We start from the raw sequence: 16,799 nt of genomic DNA, 5'->3' as shown, positions 1-16,799 counted from the left end.
TTATTTGCCTTTACGACACCTTTGTTACACAACAGTGGCGCTGGAGGAAGGGAGTTTTCGATATGAATAAAACAATGGAGATGGGGTTGGTTTATGGAATGAGAGGACGGCTTCTTGAAAGAATGAAGGCAGACGGATATGTGGTTTTTGAAGGAAGTCAGAAGATGGTAGTCCACAGTTTAGCAGGCATTGCGATATGATACCCTACGGTTGAGCTTTGAGTTGCGATTTTTGATGCATTTGCGAGTAACTACTAGGTACTACTAGAAGGGAAAAAAAAAAAGAGGCCCGATTTATTTTTATCACACTGCTTTCGCCTATGAAATTTCTACGGAGAAACAAAAAAAAAAAAAGTGGAAAATATAAAAATGAAATGAAAAGGGATGAACATCTCGCTGTGCTTGCAATGACTGGGCTCGGAGGATGAAGAAAGGTTCTATGTAAGTAAGTAAAGGACAATATCTAAGGACACATGGATAGGCGATCGATTGATTAAAATCGGGTTCGAGTGCGGGGAAAGCTTCTCATCTCCTAGGCCACCTTACCTCGGTTCCTCTCTCGACACAATTCTACGCAGTACAAAAGTAGTTATTACTCTTCATGTTGGGTTGCTTCATTCGCCCCGAAGCATGTTCGTCTTCCCTACGCCCGGAGGGTTGAGAATCAGCGAATCAAACCGAATGAGCGTGAGACGCTGAGCCACAACTCCGAAATCTCGTAAGGTTTCGGATGCCAGGACGGACGCCCTTCAATTCGAGGCTTAAGAATGACACCCCTAGCATCCCCGCATGTCTACTCCTTTGCTAGCCGCGGAATGCGATGGTGACCGACTCCTAACCGCGGCGACGTCCGCCTGCAGGAAGACGTCTCCGATAAGGCAGGGCCTTTCCAAATCCTATTGAACGCCTTCTGTTTAGGCTTTATGATCACTACTAGTAGTTGTTTAGTTGTCTTTCACATTCATCTTTTCCTGTTTGCTCGCTTCCCCCGTCGACCACCTTCCTCCTTTCATTATGCCACGTCATCCACAGCAGCTGGTGCACAGCTCTTCGCTTCGGGACCCGGAGAGCTTCTGGTCTCGACACGCAGAGCAGCTCTCCTGGCACCGGAAACCATCCCATGTGATCAGCCGACATTCCAAAGTTCTTCCCAGCGGTGCGAGCCACGACCATTGGTCCTGGTTCCCCGATGGGGAGATCTCGACGACCTACAATTGCGTGGACCGTCACGTGGAGAATGGTAACGGCGACAATGTTGCTATCATTTGGGACTCCCCGGTAACGGGGACGAAAGAAAAATATACTTACCGACAGCTATTAGAGGAAGTGGAGGTCTTGGCGGGTGTATTACGAGAAGAAGGAGTGCGCAAGGGTGATGTAGTCATTATTTACAGTATGACACCTAAATATTTTCGCTCTTGCCCTAGTCATTTTTGGCGCTCCTAGGTACGAATGATGTTGACTATTTCCAGTGCCCATGATTCCAGCCGCGCTCATTGCCGCCCTGGCGATTGCCCGACTGGGGGCAATCCATGCGGCCGTGTTCGGAGGGTTTGCGGCCAAGTCCCTCGCGCAGCGGATTGAAGCTGCCAGGCCACGAGCCATCATGACGGCGTCATGTGGTATAGAAGGGTCGAAGGGCCCTGTTGCCTATAGACCATTAGTCGAGGGGGCTATTGAGGCAAGCAGCTTTAAGCCTGAAAGGGTCATTGTTTGGCAAAGAGATCAGCTGCGGTGGAATCGACCCGATAAGCTGGGGGGACAGCGCAACTGGCAGCGGTTGGTCAAAAGCGCACGCATGCGTGGCATCAAAGCCGGACCGGTACCTGTGGCTAGCACGGATGGATTGTATATAATATATACTAGCGGTATGATCCAATGCCTTGGAAATGATGTTTCGTTAATTAATATAACTAACAAAAATACTCAGGTACCACCGGATTGCCAAAGGGAGTTGTTCGAGAAGCTGGCGGACATGCAGTAGGATTGCATCTATCTATTAGGTATCTGTTTGGCATTCAGGGTCCAGGTGATGTAATGTTCTGCGCTTCTGATATCGGGTGGGTAGTCGGCCACTCCTACATCCTATACGCGCCTCTTTTGGTTGGCGCAACCACAGTACTCTTCGAAGGAAAGCCTGTTGGAACCCCAGATGCGGGAACATTCTGGAGGGCTATCGAGGAACACAAGGCCAACGTCCTGTTCACAGCACCCACGGCCATGCGTGCCATCCGAAAGGACGATCCAGACAACAAATTCTTCGAGGAGGTGGCCCGTCGTGGTGGCCTGAAGCATTTCAGAGCTCTTTTCCTCGCCGGCGAGAGGAGTGAGCCCAGTATTGTCCAGGTGTATCAGGATCTTCTATCCCGTTATGCCGCCCCTGGCGCCATGGTCGTAGATAATTGGTGGTCATCCGAATCAGGATCGCCCATCTCCGGACTGGCGCTACGAAGCACAGCTGGAATGACCTTGGGCGATGATAGGGAACTAGGGCCGCCGTTGGCTATTCGACCAGGGTCGGCCGGATTGCCAATGCCGGGATTTGACGTTCGGATTGTTGATGATGAAGGCCGAGAAGTTCCCCGAGGGACGATGGGCAACATCGTCCTAAGTATGCCATTGGCCCCCACGGCCTTCACTCGATTGTTTAATGACGACGAGAGATTCTACAAGGGATACCTCAAGCGCTTTTCGGGTAAATGGATGGACACAGGGGATGCAGGTATGATTGACCAGGATGGGTACATTCATGTCATGGCGCGATCGGACGATATCATCAATGTGGCAGCGCATCGGTTTAGTACAGGTATGCATCTTTAATACTGGGCCTGATCTCACATCAACTCACATGGTTTGATACAGGCGCAATTGAACAGGCCATTCTGTCACATCCCGAGGTCGGCGAGGCCAGCGTTGTTGGCATACCGGACGCACTGAAGGGACACCTTCCTTTTGCCTTTATCCAGCCACGGACTGCTTCTGGGCCCCTGCCAGCGATACCTACGCCGGAGCTGTTCAACGCGATCAATCAACGGGTCCGTGAGCAGATCGGAGCAATCGCATCCCTCGGAGGCATGATACAGGGACGCGGGATGATCCCGAAGACGCGCAGCGGTAAGACGTTGCGGCGAGTATTGCGGGAGCTGGTCGAACACGGGGTGCGCGGGGATTATGGGGCCCCGGTGAGCATACCGCCGACAGTGGAGGACGCCGAGGTGGTGGAAATAGCGCGAAGCAAAGTGCGAGAGTACTTTGAACAGAAGCAGCAAAGCCGAGCCAAACTGTAGATGGCCAGCAAGCAAGAGCTGCACAGCCTCGGATACCAGCATGTCGAGTGGGAAAAGCAAAGCAAGGGCAGGTTACTCTACAGCTTCTCTCGGAATGCACAAAATCTGTATAAACCGTAATGAACTATTATAAAAGTCTGTAAGGTATACACAGGAAGGTCGAACGAACTTCCAGGAGGCATTAAAGCCATCAAAAGATCAATATTAACAGAAAAAAGCCGTAGAGAGATATCAAAGAAAATACAATATGTATGGTATCGGTCGTATCACCAGTAAACAGTGGTCTAGACACTCCAACAACAGTTCAAAAAAGAATTTAATAACTCCGTCATCATAGTCAAGTACATCTATGCGATATGTTCCCACCTGCGGAGAATGCAGGCGACATATGGATCGCAATCATGACGACGGACGCCGAGAATAAAGACTGAAAAGGGGGTAATAGAGAAAATGCAATCAATCCGTCCATCCGTCGAAGTTTAAATCAGTCTACAGCAGAACTGCAGCGAGACCAAAGACGGTCGCAAGACCGGCACCGGCGCCAACAGCCGCGCGAGAGCCACCGCTCGTGAAGAGAGGGACAGCGGGGGTGGTAGCGGAGCCGGTAGGGGAGACATCAGAGGGACCGGAAGCAGAAGGAGCAGGAGGAGCGTGGGTGGAAGCCGGGTGGGTGGTCGAAACCAGAGGGGTGGAGGAGATGACGATGCTGCTGCTGCTAGGGCGCTTGATGATGGAGGAGCTGCTGCTAGGGCTAGGAGTAGCCTTGGAGCTGCTGGGGACGCTGGGGACGGGGACAACGGGGATAACGGGGGAGCTGGGGGTGGAGCTGCCGACAGGGTTGACGCCAGTGGGAGTGCCAGCAGGAGGGGCAGTGCTGGAGCTGGGATCTTGTAAGCTTGATGATCTATACGAGGGTGCTGATATATAACATACCACTTGTTGCACTCAGTCACGGTCGAGGTGATGAGAGGGCGAGTAGTGGTGTAACCCTAGTATCTGATCAGTATAATCCTACAATTGAAATACCGCGACGGCGAGAGTGAAGAGAATCTGGGAACATACAGCAGGGATGCTGATAGACTCGGTGGGAGAGACACCGATGGCATCGGTGGATTTAGGGCAGTAAGTGGCGGTTTCGGTAACGATAACAGTGCTCACTTCCTCGGCGACGACACCAGCGGCCACAGCGGCGAAAACAGCAGCGACGGAGAAACGCATTTTGTCTAGATTTGTTGTTTCTGTCCAAAGAATGGCGAATTGAAATTAGCGGTTGGATGTGTTTTTTTTTTTTGTTGTTCTCCCCGAAGGTAAAGAGTGACGTGAAGTAAAGAATGTACTCGGTAGGGACCGGAATAAATGTATAGTGATTGACAGACTTGGGGGTGGGAAAGGAAAGGGAGGAGAAGGAGAAAAGAGAGCGTGAGAGACTAATTAATATAATAAATTGAAACAAAGGAGACTAGAGTAACTAACGTTTGATTACATCCTACTTCTGTACTAGTCGTCGACGGACAACCATCGATGGTGTACACAAACTGTGTGTGGCAATTACATCGGAGACCTCTCAGATTGGATGATCGATCCCGCGCGCCATATCCACTTAGATCCACTGTTATGCACACATCCAGGTACCAGGCACAAACCCCCTTTTTCTTTCCAATTTTAATGGGGTTCTTGTACTCCACGTTCTTCACCGCGTGTTCCTGGCAGTAAATAGGTACTTACGTACGTGTTTGTTTGTTTGTATGCTTGCTTGCTTGTTCGAGGTTGCGCAATTTTGGTCGGAGAATACTATCTATCTCATATTGCTTTGTGAGACGAGTCAAGACAATTAGGAGCTGAATGCCGCAAGGGCTCTTCCTCTTCAACTTCCTGGCTGATCACCTCATCTATCCATACATACAGACAGAGTCATAGAACCCAGTTCCCCCGTACCCAACAGAGTTTTCTTCCTATCCGCCCTGAGGATCATTGCCCGGTTCAGTGACCACCTGGGGCCCAACTCTAAGATATGGTCTATCATTCGTTCAGCAGCACCCAATGGCAACTTTCTCGGCGACGCAATTATTGAGATTGCCCTCCTGTTCTATTTTTTGCGTTGCTTGGATCCAGTCAGGGTCCAAAGCGTGAAGCGAGCACAGGCATCAATCACCTGTACATCGACTAAGCACTATCCGAACGTCAGGAATCCAGACGGTCATGAGTTGGCAAAATCACCAACTGACGTGTCTGGTCAATCTCTGTATCTTACTCAGTAACAAGGACTTATTTGAGTGTAAGATGTCCTGCAAGGCACAACTACACTATGACCAGACCGGCAATATCATGCTGTTACTATCCTGAATAACCTCAAACTCTCGGTAAAGATCACCCAGTCTAGACCCCATGACTTCTTGAGCTATTGCATGGCTTCTGCGCAACCAGGGCAGAGAGAGAGACTACTCTCCGTACTTGCTGTAAATATGATTTGTGATCGACAGATTGACATTGAGACTAGACTACTGCTAACGACATGGGTGCCCTGGACAGCACTGGCGATCGAGTCGAGACCCGGCATCTCAAAACAAGAGAAGGCAAAGCAGGCAACACAGACTATTAATTGCATATCATAATCATTATATGATATAGAGTAGATGATATATTCCATCAATCCTATCGTCTTCGTCGGCATATCCAGCATAACACAACCTCCAATCCGATCGTTCATTGTCCCAAAATGGATGGTGAACGGCGGGACACTTCAGCATCGCCCGGGAAAAGCCAGCAGAGCCGTCCTTTCCACGAGAACTGACAAGTTAAAACCTTTTCTTCATCTTGGATTTAGTTGTGTGAAGAAAAAAAGAAGAAAAGGAAGGGGGTCGGAATCTGAAAGTCCATAAAAAAATAAGCGAGCGGAGATGGAATAACTGTTAATACGATTGCCGGAGATGCTAACCCGAAAAACGACTAGTGAGTTGCTTTCCGCGGGCAACGGCAATCACCGCGCGGTTAGTTGTCCGATGATAGGACAGCATACGGCGGTTCATCCTCCATTACTTCTCATTAAATTCCGATCTATTTCCCCTCTCCCTTCTTTTTGTTCGATTGTAGACTCGTCTTGTCTATTGTAAGCAAGTACGACAGGAGATTCAAAATGCTGAGCCGCTGTGGTCGCCAGGCTTTGCGATTGGTCCCGCGCACTGGAAGCTCTGCCAGAGCTGTCGCCATCACTACTCAACTCCGACCGGCTGCTCCCTTGCGCGCCTCCAGCTCAATCTCTCAGAGCCGGAGTGTGTCATCCTCCAGTCGCGATGGACAGCAACATGTATGTGCCCTTTACTCTCGATCGCCCCGAGAAGATTGAACAAACGCGCGCAGATGTGGTGAAGTCCCATGCTAACGTCATCTCCGCAGTTGCTCTCCGCACACCTCGAGGAGGAGGACCCCACAATCTACAATATTCTCCAGAAGGTTGATTTTCCCCATTGCGAAGTGGTCCCACTGCTGTGAATAGTAGTACTAATGTATTTTTGCAGGAGAAAAACCGTCAAAAGCACTTCATCAACCTGATCCCTTCAGAGAACTTCACTTCACAAGCGGTTCTTGATGCCCTCGGCAGTGTGATGCAAAGTCAGTCCACCACTCCGACCTATGTGCACTGCTCCCAACTAATCAGCTACCAGACAAGTACTCCGAAGGTTATCCCGGTGCCAGATACTACGGAGGAAATGAGCACATTGATGCGTCAGAGAGGTTATGTCAACAGCGTGCCTTGGAGACCTTCCGACTCAACCCAGAAGAATGGGGCGTGAATGTTCAACGTAAGCTTTCCCCGGTTAGCGTGGAATATTGGAGTCGTGGTTAATGGTTGAACAGCACTCTCCGGTTCCCCCGCCAACTTGTATGCCATCTCCGCCCTTCTCAACACTCATGACCGCCTGATGGGCCTCGACTTGCCTCATGGTGGTCACTTGTCACATGGTTACCAAACTCCAACAAAGAAGATCTCATTCATCTCGAAATACTTTGAGACTCTTCCTTACCGGCTTGATGAGTCCACTGGTCTCATTGATTATGACGCTCTCGAGAAGCAGGCGCTGCTCTATCGTCCCAAGCTCATTATTGCCGGTACTTCGGCCTATAGCAGATTGATCGACTACCCTCGGATGCGCCAGATCGCAGACGCAGCTGGTGCATACCTCCTCAGTGATATGGCTCATATCTCTGGTTTAGTTGCTGCCGATGTACTTCCCTCGCCTTTCACTCACTCTGATGTGGTGACAACGACTACTCACAAGTCCCTGCGTGGGCCCCGTGGTGCCATGATCTTCTACCGCAAGGGTGTCCGCCGGACGGACAAGAAGGGTAACCCGGAAATGTATGACTTGGAGAATCCTATCAATGCCTCCGTCTTCCCGGGCCATCAGGGTGGCCCTCATAACCACACCATTACCGCTCTAGCAGTTGCGCTGAAGCAGGCTCAGTCGACCGAGTTCAAGTCTTACCAGGAGACTGTCCTAGCCAATGCTAAGGCATTGGCTGACCGCCTTGGCAGCCCTCTCAACAACGGGGGTCTGGGTTACAACATTGTGTCCGGTGGAACGGATAATCACCTGGTCCTCGTGGATCTGAAGAACCGTGGGGTTGACGGAGCTCGTGTTGAACGTGTTCTAGAGCTCTGTGGCGTTGCTAGTAACAAGAACACCGTTCCGGGAGATCGGTCCGCCTTGAAACCCGGTGGTCTCCGCTTGGGTACTCCTGCCATGACTACTCGTGGCTTCCAGCCCGAGGACTTCCGTCGTGTGGCCGATATTGTTGACCGCGCGGTCATCATCACCCAAAAGCTGGACAAGGTTGCCAAGGAGAGCGCTGCGGCTAAGGGCGTTAAGAACCCGAACACCGTCAAGGCTTTCCTGGAATATGTTGGCGAGGGCGAGGAGATTTCAGAGATTGTGCTCCTGCGGCAGGAAGTCGAGGACTGGGTAGGAACATTCAGCCTTCCTTGGAAGGACGAGTAACCGGCTTGTCTACGAAGAACTATGAGATAAGGCACTGGTCGGGTTTAAATCAATTATCACGGGAGTTATACGAGCATTGACCTTAACGTTTTCATCTTGCTATTTGATGTCTGTATGTACCATGTACAAAAATTTATTCAAAGCCACTTGAAGCCTCGGTATCCGGTAGGATTGAATGCAGCGGAACCATTAACCTATCATGGACAAGTGTCCCGGCTTGGCAGTCGTTATCTCCTTCCCAATTCTAGGTTGTAAATAACGTGGAGTTATGTACTTCCGGCCATCGGTATGTAGGGACTCGGGAGCCTGAATGATGTGAGTACTACTAGTAGTATCCCTGTTAAGCGCAAGCGCTAGCTCAAAGTTTACCGGTAAAAACTATTGATACCTCCACCTCGCCCAACGACACCTGCAACTTTCTCAGGTATTCCAGACAAAGCAAACAGGCTCACGCCATGGAAATCAGTCAGGTAAGGAGCCGTCCAACATCATTTTCCCCAATCGAATACCATGATACTCATTTCCTTAGCTGTACATATACCCCATCAAATCCCTTCGGGAAGTAGCCGTTCCCGAGGCTGTCCTCACCAGTACCGGCTTTCAGTATGACCGGTGTTTCATGTTGCTCAAGGTCAACCAAAACGATGATGGTGTCGAAACCCTCCAGAACATGCATGTACCGCATTTCCCCGAAATGAGTTTGTTTCTAACAGACATCGTATTCCCAACTGAGGGTGAGAACAATGGAAAGATCATCGTGACATATCGCCCACCAGGAGTGAAAGACAATGGTAATCCTCAGGTTAAAACTTTGGACATACCATTAAAGCCAGACGTGCAGGGGTTGGAAGAATTGACAGTTACAATGCATCAAAGTCCGACAAAGGGTTATCATATGGGCAGCAAATATAACGACTGGTTTAGCCAATGTTTCGGGTACAAGGTGGTTCTTGTATACTTGGGCCCACATTTGAGGAGGGTCTTAGGAAGCTTCCCACCGGGGAAAAGTCAGGCACATCGTGAACAAGTGACTCCACTTGTTTCTAAGCGGTCGGTGACCGTCTTGGCTCTTCTGAGCTTGCTTCTGAATATCAGTGTGCCACTTGGACAGAGAGACATTACCTCGTTCATTATCTTTGTACTAATGACTACAACTGTTGCTGTTCTCATGGCTCTTGGTGCTAATAGATACGGAGCTGGAGGCGGTAAAACGAAGGAAGAAAGAATCACGTTTGCCGATACAGCACCGTATCTTATGATATCAGAAACTTCGGTAGACAACGTGTCTGCCCGCTTGGCTGGCGACGAGACGATGGACCTGAGAAAAGCCCGGCCAAACATTGTCATTTCGGGTGCTAGAACCGCTTTCGAGGAGGATTTCTGGGCGGAGCTGATGGTGGGAGAAAAAATCCGACTCCTGTTGACGGCGAATTGTATCCGATGCCAGAGCCTCAACGTTGACTATATGACAGGGAAAATGGGAACAGGAGACAGTGGCAGCATTTTTAAGAAGCTGATGAAAGACCGGAGGGTAGACAAGGGCGCAAGATTCTCCCCTGTGTTTGGGAGGTATGTGTTCCTAGACCGGGACTGCGAGAACGCCTCCATCCGGGTCGGAGAAGAGGTGACTGTATCCAGAAGGGTGGAGGAGCGGACAACATATGGTAAGCATGGCCTTCGATTTGCGAACTGGCTCCATTGACCTGTGATTACTGATTATGTCCAGATTGGCCTGGCCTGACGAATTGAGTTGTAATTTACGTGTAGTCCTTTTCGGTCTAGTGTTTCGTGGCGGCTCAGGTCGATATATAGAAGCTAGTATTCAGTGCTTATCAGCGGTTAGATACGTTATTCGACTTGTGTTCCGTCATTATACACTGAATGATGAGTAGTAATCAGATCCAGTGACGGTGCCAAGACATTTGGCATTGCATTATCAATCTCCTCAACCTTCAGCAATCATAGAGTTTATCTTCACCTTTATCCATAATCGCGCAGTCATAATGAGCGAATTCCCACCGTCGAGTCTTCAGCCCCTTGTCCAGGAGGTTTTTGAACTTCTCAAAGCGAAGAAGGAGACGATATCCGTTGCGGAGACGGTATGTCGTCATCTTAGTCCCGTAGTCCTTCCCGGCTTGCTAACCTTCCAGGCCGCTGGCGGACTCATTTCAGCAAGCCTGCTCTCTGTTCCTGGAGCGTCAGCTGTCTACAAGGGTGGTTTGACTGTTAGTCTATCCGATATTACCATCCTTTGATCCAAAAATTATACTGCAGCATAAAGATTGACATGACAATCAAGGTATACACCCTGGAATCTCGGATCGCCTTTGCCGGATGGACTCCGGCTCATCTGGAAACCTATAATGGCCCAACGCCCGCTATTGTGGCCCAAATGGCCGACCACGTTCGCCACACTCTCGGTTCCACCTATACAGTGAGTGAGAGTGGAACAGCCGGGCCGACCGGCGGGACGACGAGGAATCGCACTCCGTAGGAATTCTATCCGTGATTTCAAGCAGAAGAACATTGAGGCAAGGCTAATGACTCGCAGAGGCTACGTAGCTGTCGCAGTATCAACTGCACATGGAACGTACACACGAGAAGTGGAGACGGGCAGTAACGATCGGCAGAAGAACATGGTTACCTTTGCTGAAGAGAGTTTGAAGTTGTTGAAGGATGTGCTTGTTGGGAAGGCAAATCTATAAACCACCGGGACACTTCCTGTGGTTTGTGCTTAAAGATAAAAAAAGACTAGGATGAGACAATAATTCTTCCTTTTCTATCGCATGGAATTCGCGACCCATGGTTTAAACCTAAACCCACTTTAGCTAGTAAACTTGGTCTTCATCTCGTACTCTCGTATATGACCTGGATTGACTTCATTCTAGCGTCTTTCTGGAACATGGAACTGAGTAGGTAATCTGTACGCTGGATGCCTTATTTTCTTGAGGTCATCAAGGTACTATAGTATCACACGGAGTACTCCTAGTACTAGTACCACAGCCCCTATGACGCAGCTGAGCACCGCCACATTCCCCGTGACACCCCACCAATTGTCATTGTTGAGTCTGACTAAAGCACTCGAACGGCAATAGGTGGAAAGCAGAGTGGAAAATCAGCCCTAGCCCAAGAACAGTTCAAACCTAATCTTACTGGTCACTGGTTCGTTGATTCTGCAGTCACGGTAAGACACTCATGGAAAAGATCCTTTTAAATCTTCTTTCACTCCCACTACAAAGTATACTATACCCCTCCCAAATTCACTTTACAACCAGATTTTATCTCTCACTCTCCCGAGAATACCTCCGGTCATTTGTCTTGTCCAATACATCCCGGTGACTTCGTGCTTTTCCTCGATCGGTTTCGTCATCTGCCGCCCACATCGAGCGGATCAGGCGCCCATATATTCCCGCTCCCTGTTTGGGTGTCTCCAGCCCACCAAGGGATTGGCACAATGGATACGACAATCCTTCGTCGCAAAGATACCACCAAGGGTCCTCCCTTGCGGATCTTATCATTAGGTATGCTTTCGGTTCCAAAGAAACCTGGATATAGATCTTCGAGCTGACAATTCAGATGGTGGCGGCGTCCGCGGCTACTCGATGCTCATCATCCTCCAGGAACTTATGTATCGCGTTTATGTCGAATGCGAAGGCAAGGCTCCTCGTCGCGATGAAATCCCCAAACCCTGCGATCACTTTGATCTCATTGTCGGCACCGGCACCGGCGGCTTGATAGCTCTCATGCTGGGCCGTTTACGGCTCGATCTCGAAACCTGCAAAGAAGTCTATGTGCGCATGACCCGTCGCGTTTTCGAAACGGATAAGACCTTCGCTGGAATTCCTTTTCGGTCAACCCTGTTCAAAGCCTCGAGATTGGAGGATGCTATTCGTGAATGTGTGCGTGAGCACACCGTTTTCGAGGCGGAGGGAAATGACATGGCGCCCGGCGCTCGCACATCTTTTGCCCACACGCCATTCAGCCCCAACTCGATCCCCCAGCGCTCCGGTAGCCGTGCCAGTTTCAGCACCGTTGGTTCGCATTCCTCCAATCCCAGTCAGCGGGATTCGACATTCATCAATGGTCTACGCTGGGGTAATCCAAATGCGTTGTTGTACGACAATCGGGAGTATCGCACCAAAACGTAAGCTCTCTTTCTCCTATGCCTTGATTTTTCGTCCTCTCTTATTGTATGTACTTTGGGCTAACATACGATGTCAACAGGGCGGTCACAGCATTGTATAAGGGCACTACGCGCAACGGATCCGCTGTATTCTTACGATCTTACGACTCCCGAAAGGAACCCCCTCCGGAGTTCAACTGTACGATCTGGCAAGCTGGTCGGGCAACGTCAGCCACTGGGCTTGCTTTTAAACCAATTCAGATTGGACAACATGTCTTCATTGACGAAGGTGCCGGCACCTATAACCCTGCACCGCAGGTCCTGGACGAAGCGACAGTCAACGAGTGGCCCGGTCGCGAAGTTGGAGTATTTATAAGCGTTGGTACAGGTAAACGTCCGCCGGGTACGAATAATCGACAGCATGAATGGTGGGAGGACTTCTTTGGCGATGCGCTGGGTACATTTGCAGAGGCGCGCCGTCGGCTGATCTCTAAGATCGAAGGGTGTGAAGATATCCACAAAGATATGCTCCGGGAGCATTTGGCCAAGCGTAACGTGGTTAAGGATAACTACTACCGGCTGAATGTCGAAGTCGGTGTGGGGGAGTTTGGTATGAACGAATGGAACCGACTGGCGGACATCAGCACCAACACTCGTCGCTACCTCACCAGGCCTGAAGTGAAGAAGCAAATTCTTGATGCTGGCGTCAAGTTTGCTAAAATTGAGCGCATGCACCGTCGGGCGGCAGCGCATGCGGCAGCTGGGAATGATATGTCCAATTTCCAGGATGACAGTTCTATAACTCAGAGTCCAAGGCTGTCTGTGGTGCCGCCTCCAATCCCAGATGCGGTGGAATTGCCCGCTGAGCTGCCGGGCGATTTTACCTTGCTGTCACCAGCAGGGCCGCCCCCACTACCGATGAACGACGATGTACTCCCAACTCATCCAATGCCGCAGGATGCAGGTTCACAAACACCAGCGCGGGGTTCAGTCAGTGACCTGAGCGACATCAGCCGACCTAGCTCACAACAGCACGGGTCTCCGCGACGAAGTACCGATCATGTGCATAATGGCATGCCGCCACCAGTACCTCCAAAGACCCCAATTCCGTACCCCAGCGAGTTGGGAGGAATTCCAATGCCTACCCCATTGGTAACCACGGCGGGTCCTCTGGGACACGGTTCGAATGGGAAGATTCGGCCGCCCTATCCAGTGGATGAGCATCCACCTGTGGTCAACAAGCAGCGAAAACCAAGTTACCACGTGCGATAAGTCTGCTTTCGAGTCTAATTTTTTTTTTTTTTTCCTTCTTCGTCGTTTTCGTGTTTCTTGATTTGTTCAATTTGAACGTCACGAAGTACCCGCATGTTCTTGATGGGCATCATGTATAATGATTGGGTTTTTTTTTCTCTAGGTGCAGAGAGAGATTCATAGTTTTCCTGGTTTCCTTTTTCTACACTTTCTTCTTTATTTTTGTTTTCTTAAAGGAGCTTCCTTACAACTGTGGTTGTGGTTCAAGTGTGATGATGATGAGCATTGTTATTATACCCTTTAAGTTAATCTCAGATTGGTTCCGGAGATTTAATATTTAGCGAATGGTTCCCTAGGAGATCTAGACTCCGGCTGGATTCCTTATCATGAATCATTACCGATGCATGTCTACCTCATATTTCAATGTAGTAAAAATCAAAGGAAAACCACAAAGGAGGAAGTGGTAAGTAATTACTGTCTTTTATGTGTAAAGAATTATCCAGTTCATTGTAGAAAAGTAGAAAAGTAAGAAAAATAAAATACCAAATCAAAAATTAAGAGATCAAGATTCGTCATTTTATCTTGTAGTATATCGGATGGTAGTGGGTCACGCTTCTGTTCCACCCGCACCCAGCCTCTCGCTTTCTTACTTGCTTCCTTTCGTACGAGGTTTTCTTATTTGTTCCCTAGGCTCTGCCTAGCCTTTCTTCTTCTCGCTCCTGGAATTATTTTTTGGTCTCTTGCCCCTTACTTCATGCATGTCCTTAGAATAAACTCTGACACATTCCCCGGCGCCTATCAACCACGCATTCCATCCCTGCCCTCTCTATCTAACCTTCGAAGCGCCCAGTCAAAACCTTTATCGCCGCCAGCACAAGTCGCTTCCATGGAGTAGCGGTCGTTTCGCGCCGATTCTATTTTTATTCGACTATTCATATATATCGTCGTGTACATATTCCCTCAACGCAGATAACAAAACACACTGCTGGCAGTGTTCATGCGCGCTTCCGTTACACATGGATTTTTCAACTCTCGAGGCTCGCTCCGATTCAGGGAGCGGTCGACCGGCTTCCTACAAAGCCATCGGTATTTCTTTGGCTGTCGCATCGGGTCTATTCATTGGTGTATCGTTCGTACTCAAGAAGACGGGTCTGCTGAGGGCCAACGTCAAATACAATGAGGAAGCCGGCGAGGGGTACGGATACCTGAAAAACTTCTACTGGTGGGCGGGTATGACGCTGATGATAATCGGGGAACTTTGCAACTTCGTCGCTTATGCCTTCGTTGATGCGATTCTGGTCACTCCGCTGGGTGCGCTGTCGGTTGTGGTGACGACGATCCTATCTGCTATCTTTCTCAAGGAACGGCTGAGTTTCGTCGGTAAGGTTGGCTGTTTTACCTGCATTCTCGGATCTGTTATCATTGCGATGAATGCGCCTGAGCAGTCGTCCGTAAGCAACATCCAGGAAATGCAGAAATATGTTATCACTCCCGGGTTTTTGTCGTACGCCGGCGTTATCATCGTGGGTAGCATTATCACGGCTGTGTGGGCTGGGCCTCGATACGGAAAGAAGAGCATGTTCGTCTACATTAGTATCTGCAGTTCTATCGGTGGGTTAAGCGTAGTCGCTACACAAGGACTGGGCTCGGCCATTTTGGCACAGATCAACGGGGAATCGCAGTTCAAGCATTGGTTCCTCTACGTCTTGTTTGCGTTCGTCGTGGCGACTTTATTGACAGAAATCATTTATCTCAATGTTCGTCCCCACATAACTTCACTCCTCCTGCTGGTTTCTTTCTTCTCTCTTGAAATTTTACTAACGCCGCCCAGAAAGCGTTGAACATCTTCAATGCCGCCCTAGTCACCCCCACCTATTACGTCTTTTTCACCAGCGCCACGATTATCACTTCAGCAATCCTCTTCCAAGGCTTCAAAGGGACCGGTATGCAGATCGCTACAGTCATCATGGGCTTTTTGCAGATCTGCGCCGGTGTCGTCCTCTTGCAGCTCTCCAAGTCCGCCAAAGACGTCCCCGACTCTGCTGTCTTCAAAGGCGACCTGGACCAGATCCGTGAGGTGGCCACACAGGAAGAACCAGAAACTGAGCCCAAGGCCGATTCTATCCGTGGTACTGCCGCTATTATTCGTAGGATATCGACACCACGCCGTACGATGGAGGCAGAGGAGGCACGACGCTATTTAAGAGAACGACAAGAAGATAAGCTACGCCCGCCTGCAGAGAACGAGATCATCGAGTGGGATGGATTGCGCCGGCGCAAGACTGTCCTCGGTGAAGGACCAACAATGACCCGGAGCGCAACTCGCACACCGTCAGTTAAGAGACCGCTTCCCCCATTGGGAATGTCCCGGTTTCCAGATGAATCAGAGCGCCCCAATACCAGGCAAAGCGGTCATTCTTTCTTAGATGAGATACGAATGCGGTCACCGAGTCATTCGTGGCAACCAATTCGAGACCATGATCCTAGTCAACCGGCGGCTTTGGCGCCTATGTCGTCAATCCATAGCAGAAACGTCGACACAAGTTATCCCGGACCACCTCGAAGTGACACATCTCATTCTATAACATGGGCAGACGAACCTCCTGAACCTCCGGTACATGGTTCTAAACGCCAATTTTCATTCCATGCTTTCCACCGACCCAAGTTTGAAATGCCTAAGTCTCCTCGGGGCATCTTGCGGAAGGGCCATGAGCGTAAACCCACGGAAGAGGAACGTTTAGGGCTGGTTCGAGGAGACTCAAGGGACGATACTGGTGAGAAACTGGATCGTACATATTCAAATGATAGTATGGAGGACGAATTGCCATTAGGTGCACATACGTTTGCCGCAGCGCCGCCATACGAAGAACATCACTTCCACCCAGTCGAGGCTAGCCCACCGCGGCCGTCCCGGCTTATACGGAACCCCCTGCCGCCATTGCCAGACGAACCGCCTCTAGAGCCCTACACTCAGGTCGAGCTTGGTTTGCCTAGCTACCGCCGCATGTCTGACGCAAGCGCAGGGTCGCTGTCATCGGGCCCAAGCAGGGGTTGGGAGGGAGGATGGCGACGGCCTTCGAGCGATGGTGAGACAAGGGGTGGGCCAAAGGGTGCTCTTACGTAGACATGCTTGTATGATAAT

The 16,799-nt window shown here is 50.0% G+C and overlaps 4 protein-coding genes across 4 annotated transcripts; 3 read left to right on the top strand and 1 right to left on the bottom strand.

The window, feature by feature from the left end:
- Positions 1-552: 552 nt before the first annotated feature.
- BDV37DRAFT_265594 (putative acyl-CoA synthetase) lies at positions 553-3,369 on the top strand. Its single transcript, XM_032083804.1, has 4 exons — positions 553-1,392; positions 1,472-1,867; positions 1,930-2,805; positions 2,862-3,369. The coding sequence occupies exons 1-4, from the start codon at positions 1,014-1,016 to the stop codon at positions 3,284-3,286; spliced, it is 2,076 nt and encodes a 691-aa protein (XP_031934798.1). The 5' UTR covers positions 553-1,013; the 3' UTR covers positions 3,287-3,369.
- A 182-nt stretch (positions 3,370-3,551) lies between these two features.
- Positions 3,552-4,714, bottom strand: BDV37DRAFT_55837 (putative GPI anchored protein). Its single transcript, XM_032090873.1, has 3 exons — positions 4,349-4,714; positions 4,220-4,275; positions 3,552-4,166 (listed from the first exon to the last, which is right to left on the bottom strand). The coding sequence occupies exons 1-3, from the start codon at positions 4,502-4,504 to the stop codon at positions 3,776-3,778; spliced, it is 603 nt and encodes a 200-aa protein (XP_031934797.1). The 5' UTR covers positions 4,505-4,714; the 3' UTR covers positions 3,552-3,775.
- Positions 4,715-6,419: 1,705 nt separating this feature from the next.
- BDV37DRAFT_276903 (SHMT-domain-containing protein) lies at positions 6,420-13,678 on the top strand (the record flags this gene model as incomplete). Its single annotated transcript, XM_032085651.1, has 11 exons — positions 6,420-6,590; positions 6,680-6,736; positions 6,802-6,895; positions 6,949-7,086; positions 7,142-8,247; positions 8,437-8,448; positions 8,813-9,333; positions 9,379-9,947; positions 11,679-11,804; positions 11,860-12,427; positions 12,508-13,678. 11 exons carry the CDS (start codon positions 6,420-6,422, stop codon positions 13,676-13,678), a joined length of 4,533 nt encoding a protein of 1,510 aa, XP_031934796.1.
- A 590-nt stretch (positions 13,679-14,268) lies between these two features.
- Positions 14,269-16,788, top strand: BDV37DRAFT_265583 (DUF803 domain membrane protein). The gene is made up of 2 exons (XM_032083803.1): positions 14,269-15,414; positions 15,489-16,788. The coding sequence occupies exons 1-2, from the start codon at positions 14,674-14,676 to the stop codon at positions 16,779-16,781; spliced, it is 2,034 nt and encodes a 677-aa protein (XP_031934795.1). The 5' UTR covers positions 14,269-14,673; the 3' UTR covers positions 16,782-16,788.
- The last annotated feature ends 11 nt before the right edge of the window (positions 16,789-16,799 follow it).

The sequence above is a fragment of the Aspergillus pseudonomiae genome (genome assembly GCF_009193645.1).
Source record: "Aspergillus pseudonomiae strain CBS 119388 unplaced genomic scaffold BDV37scaffold_156, whole genome shotgun sequence".
Taxonomy (NCBI): domain Eukaryota; kingdom Fungi; phylum Ascomycota; class Eurotiomycetes; order Eurotiales; family Aspergillaceae; genus Aspergillus; species Aspergillus pseudonomiae.
This window is presented reverse-complemented; position numbering and strand designations above follow the sequence as displayed.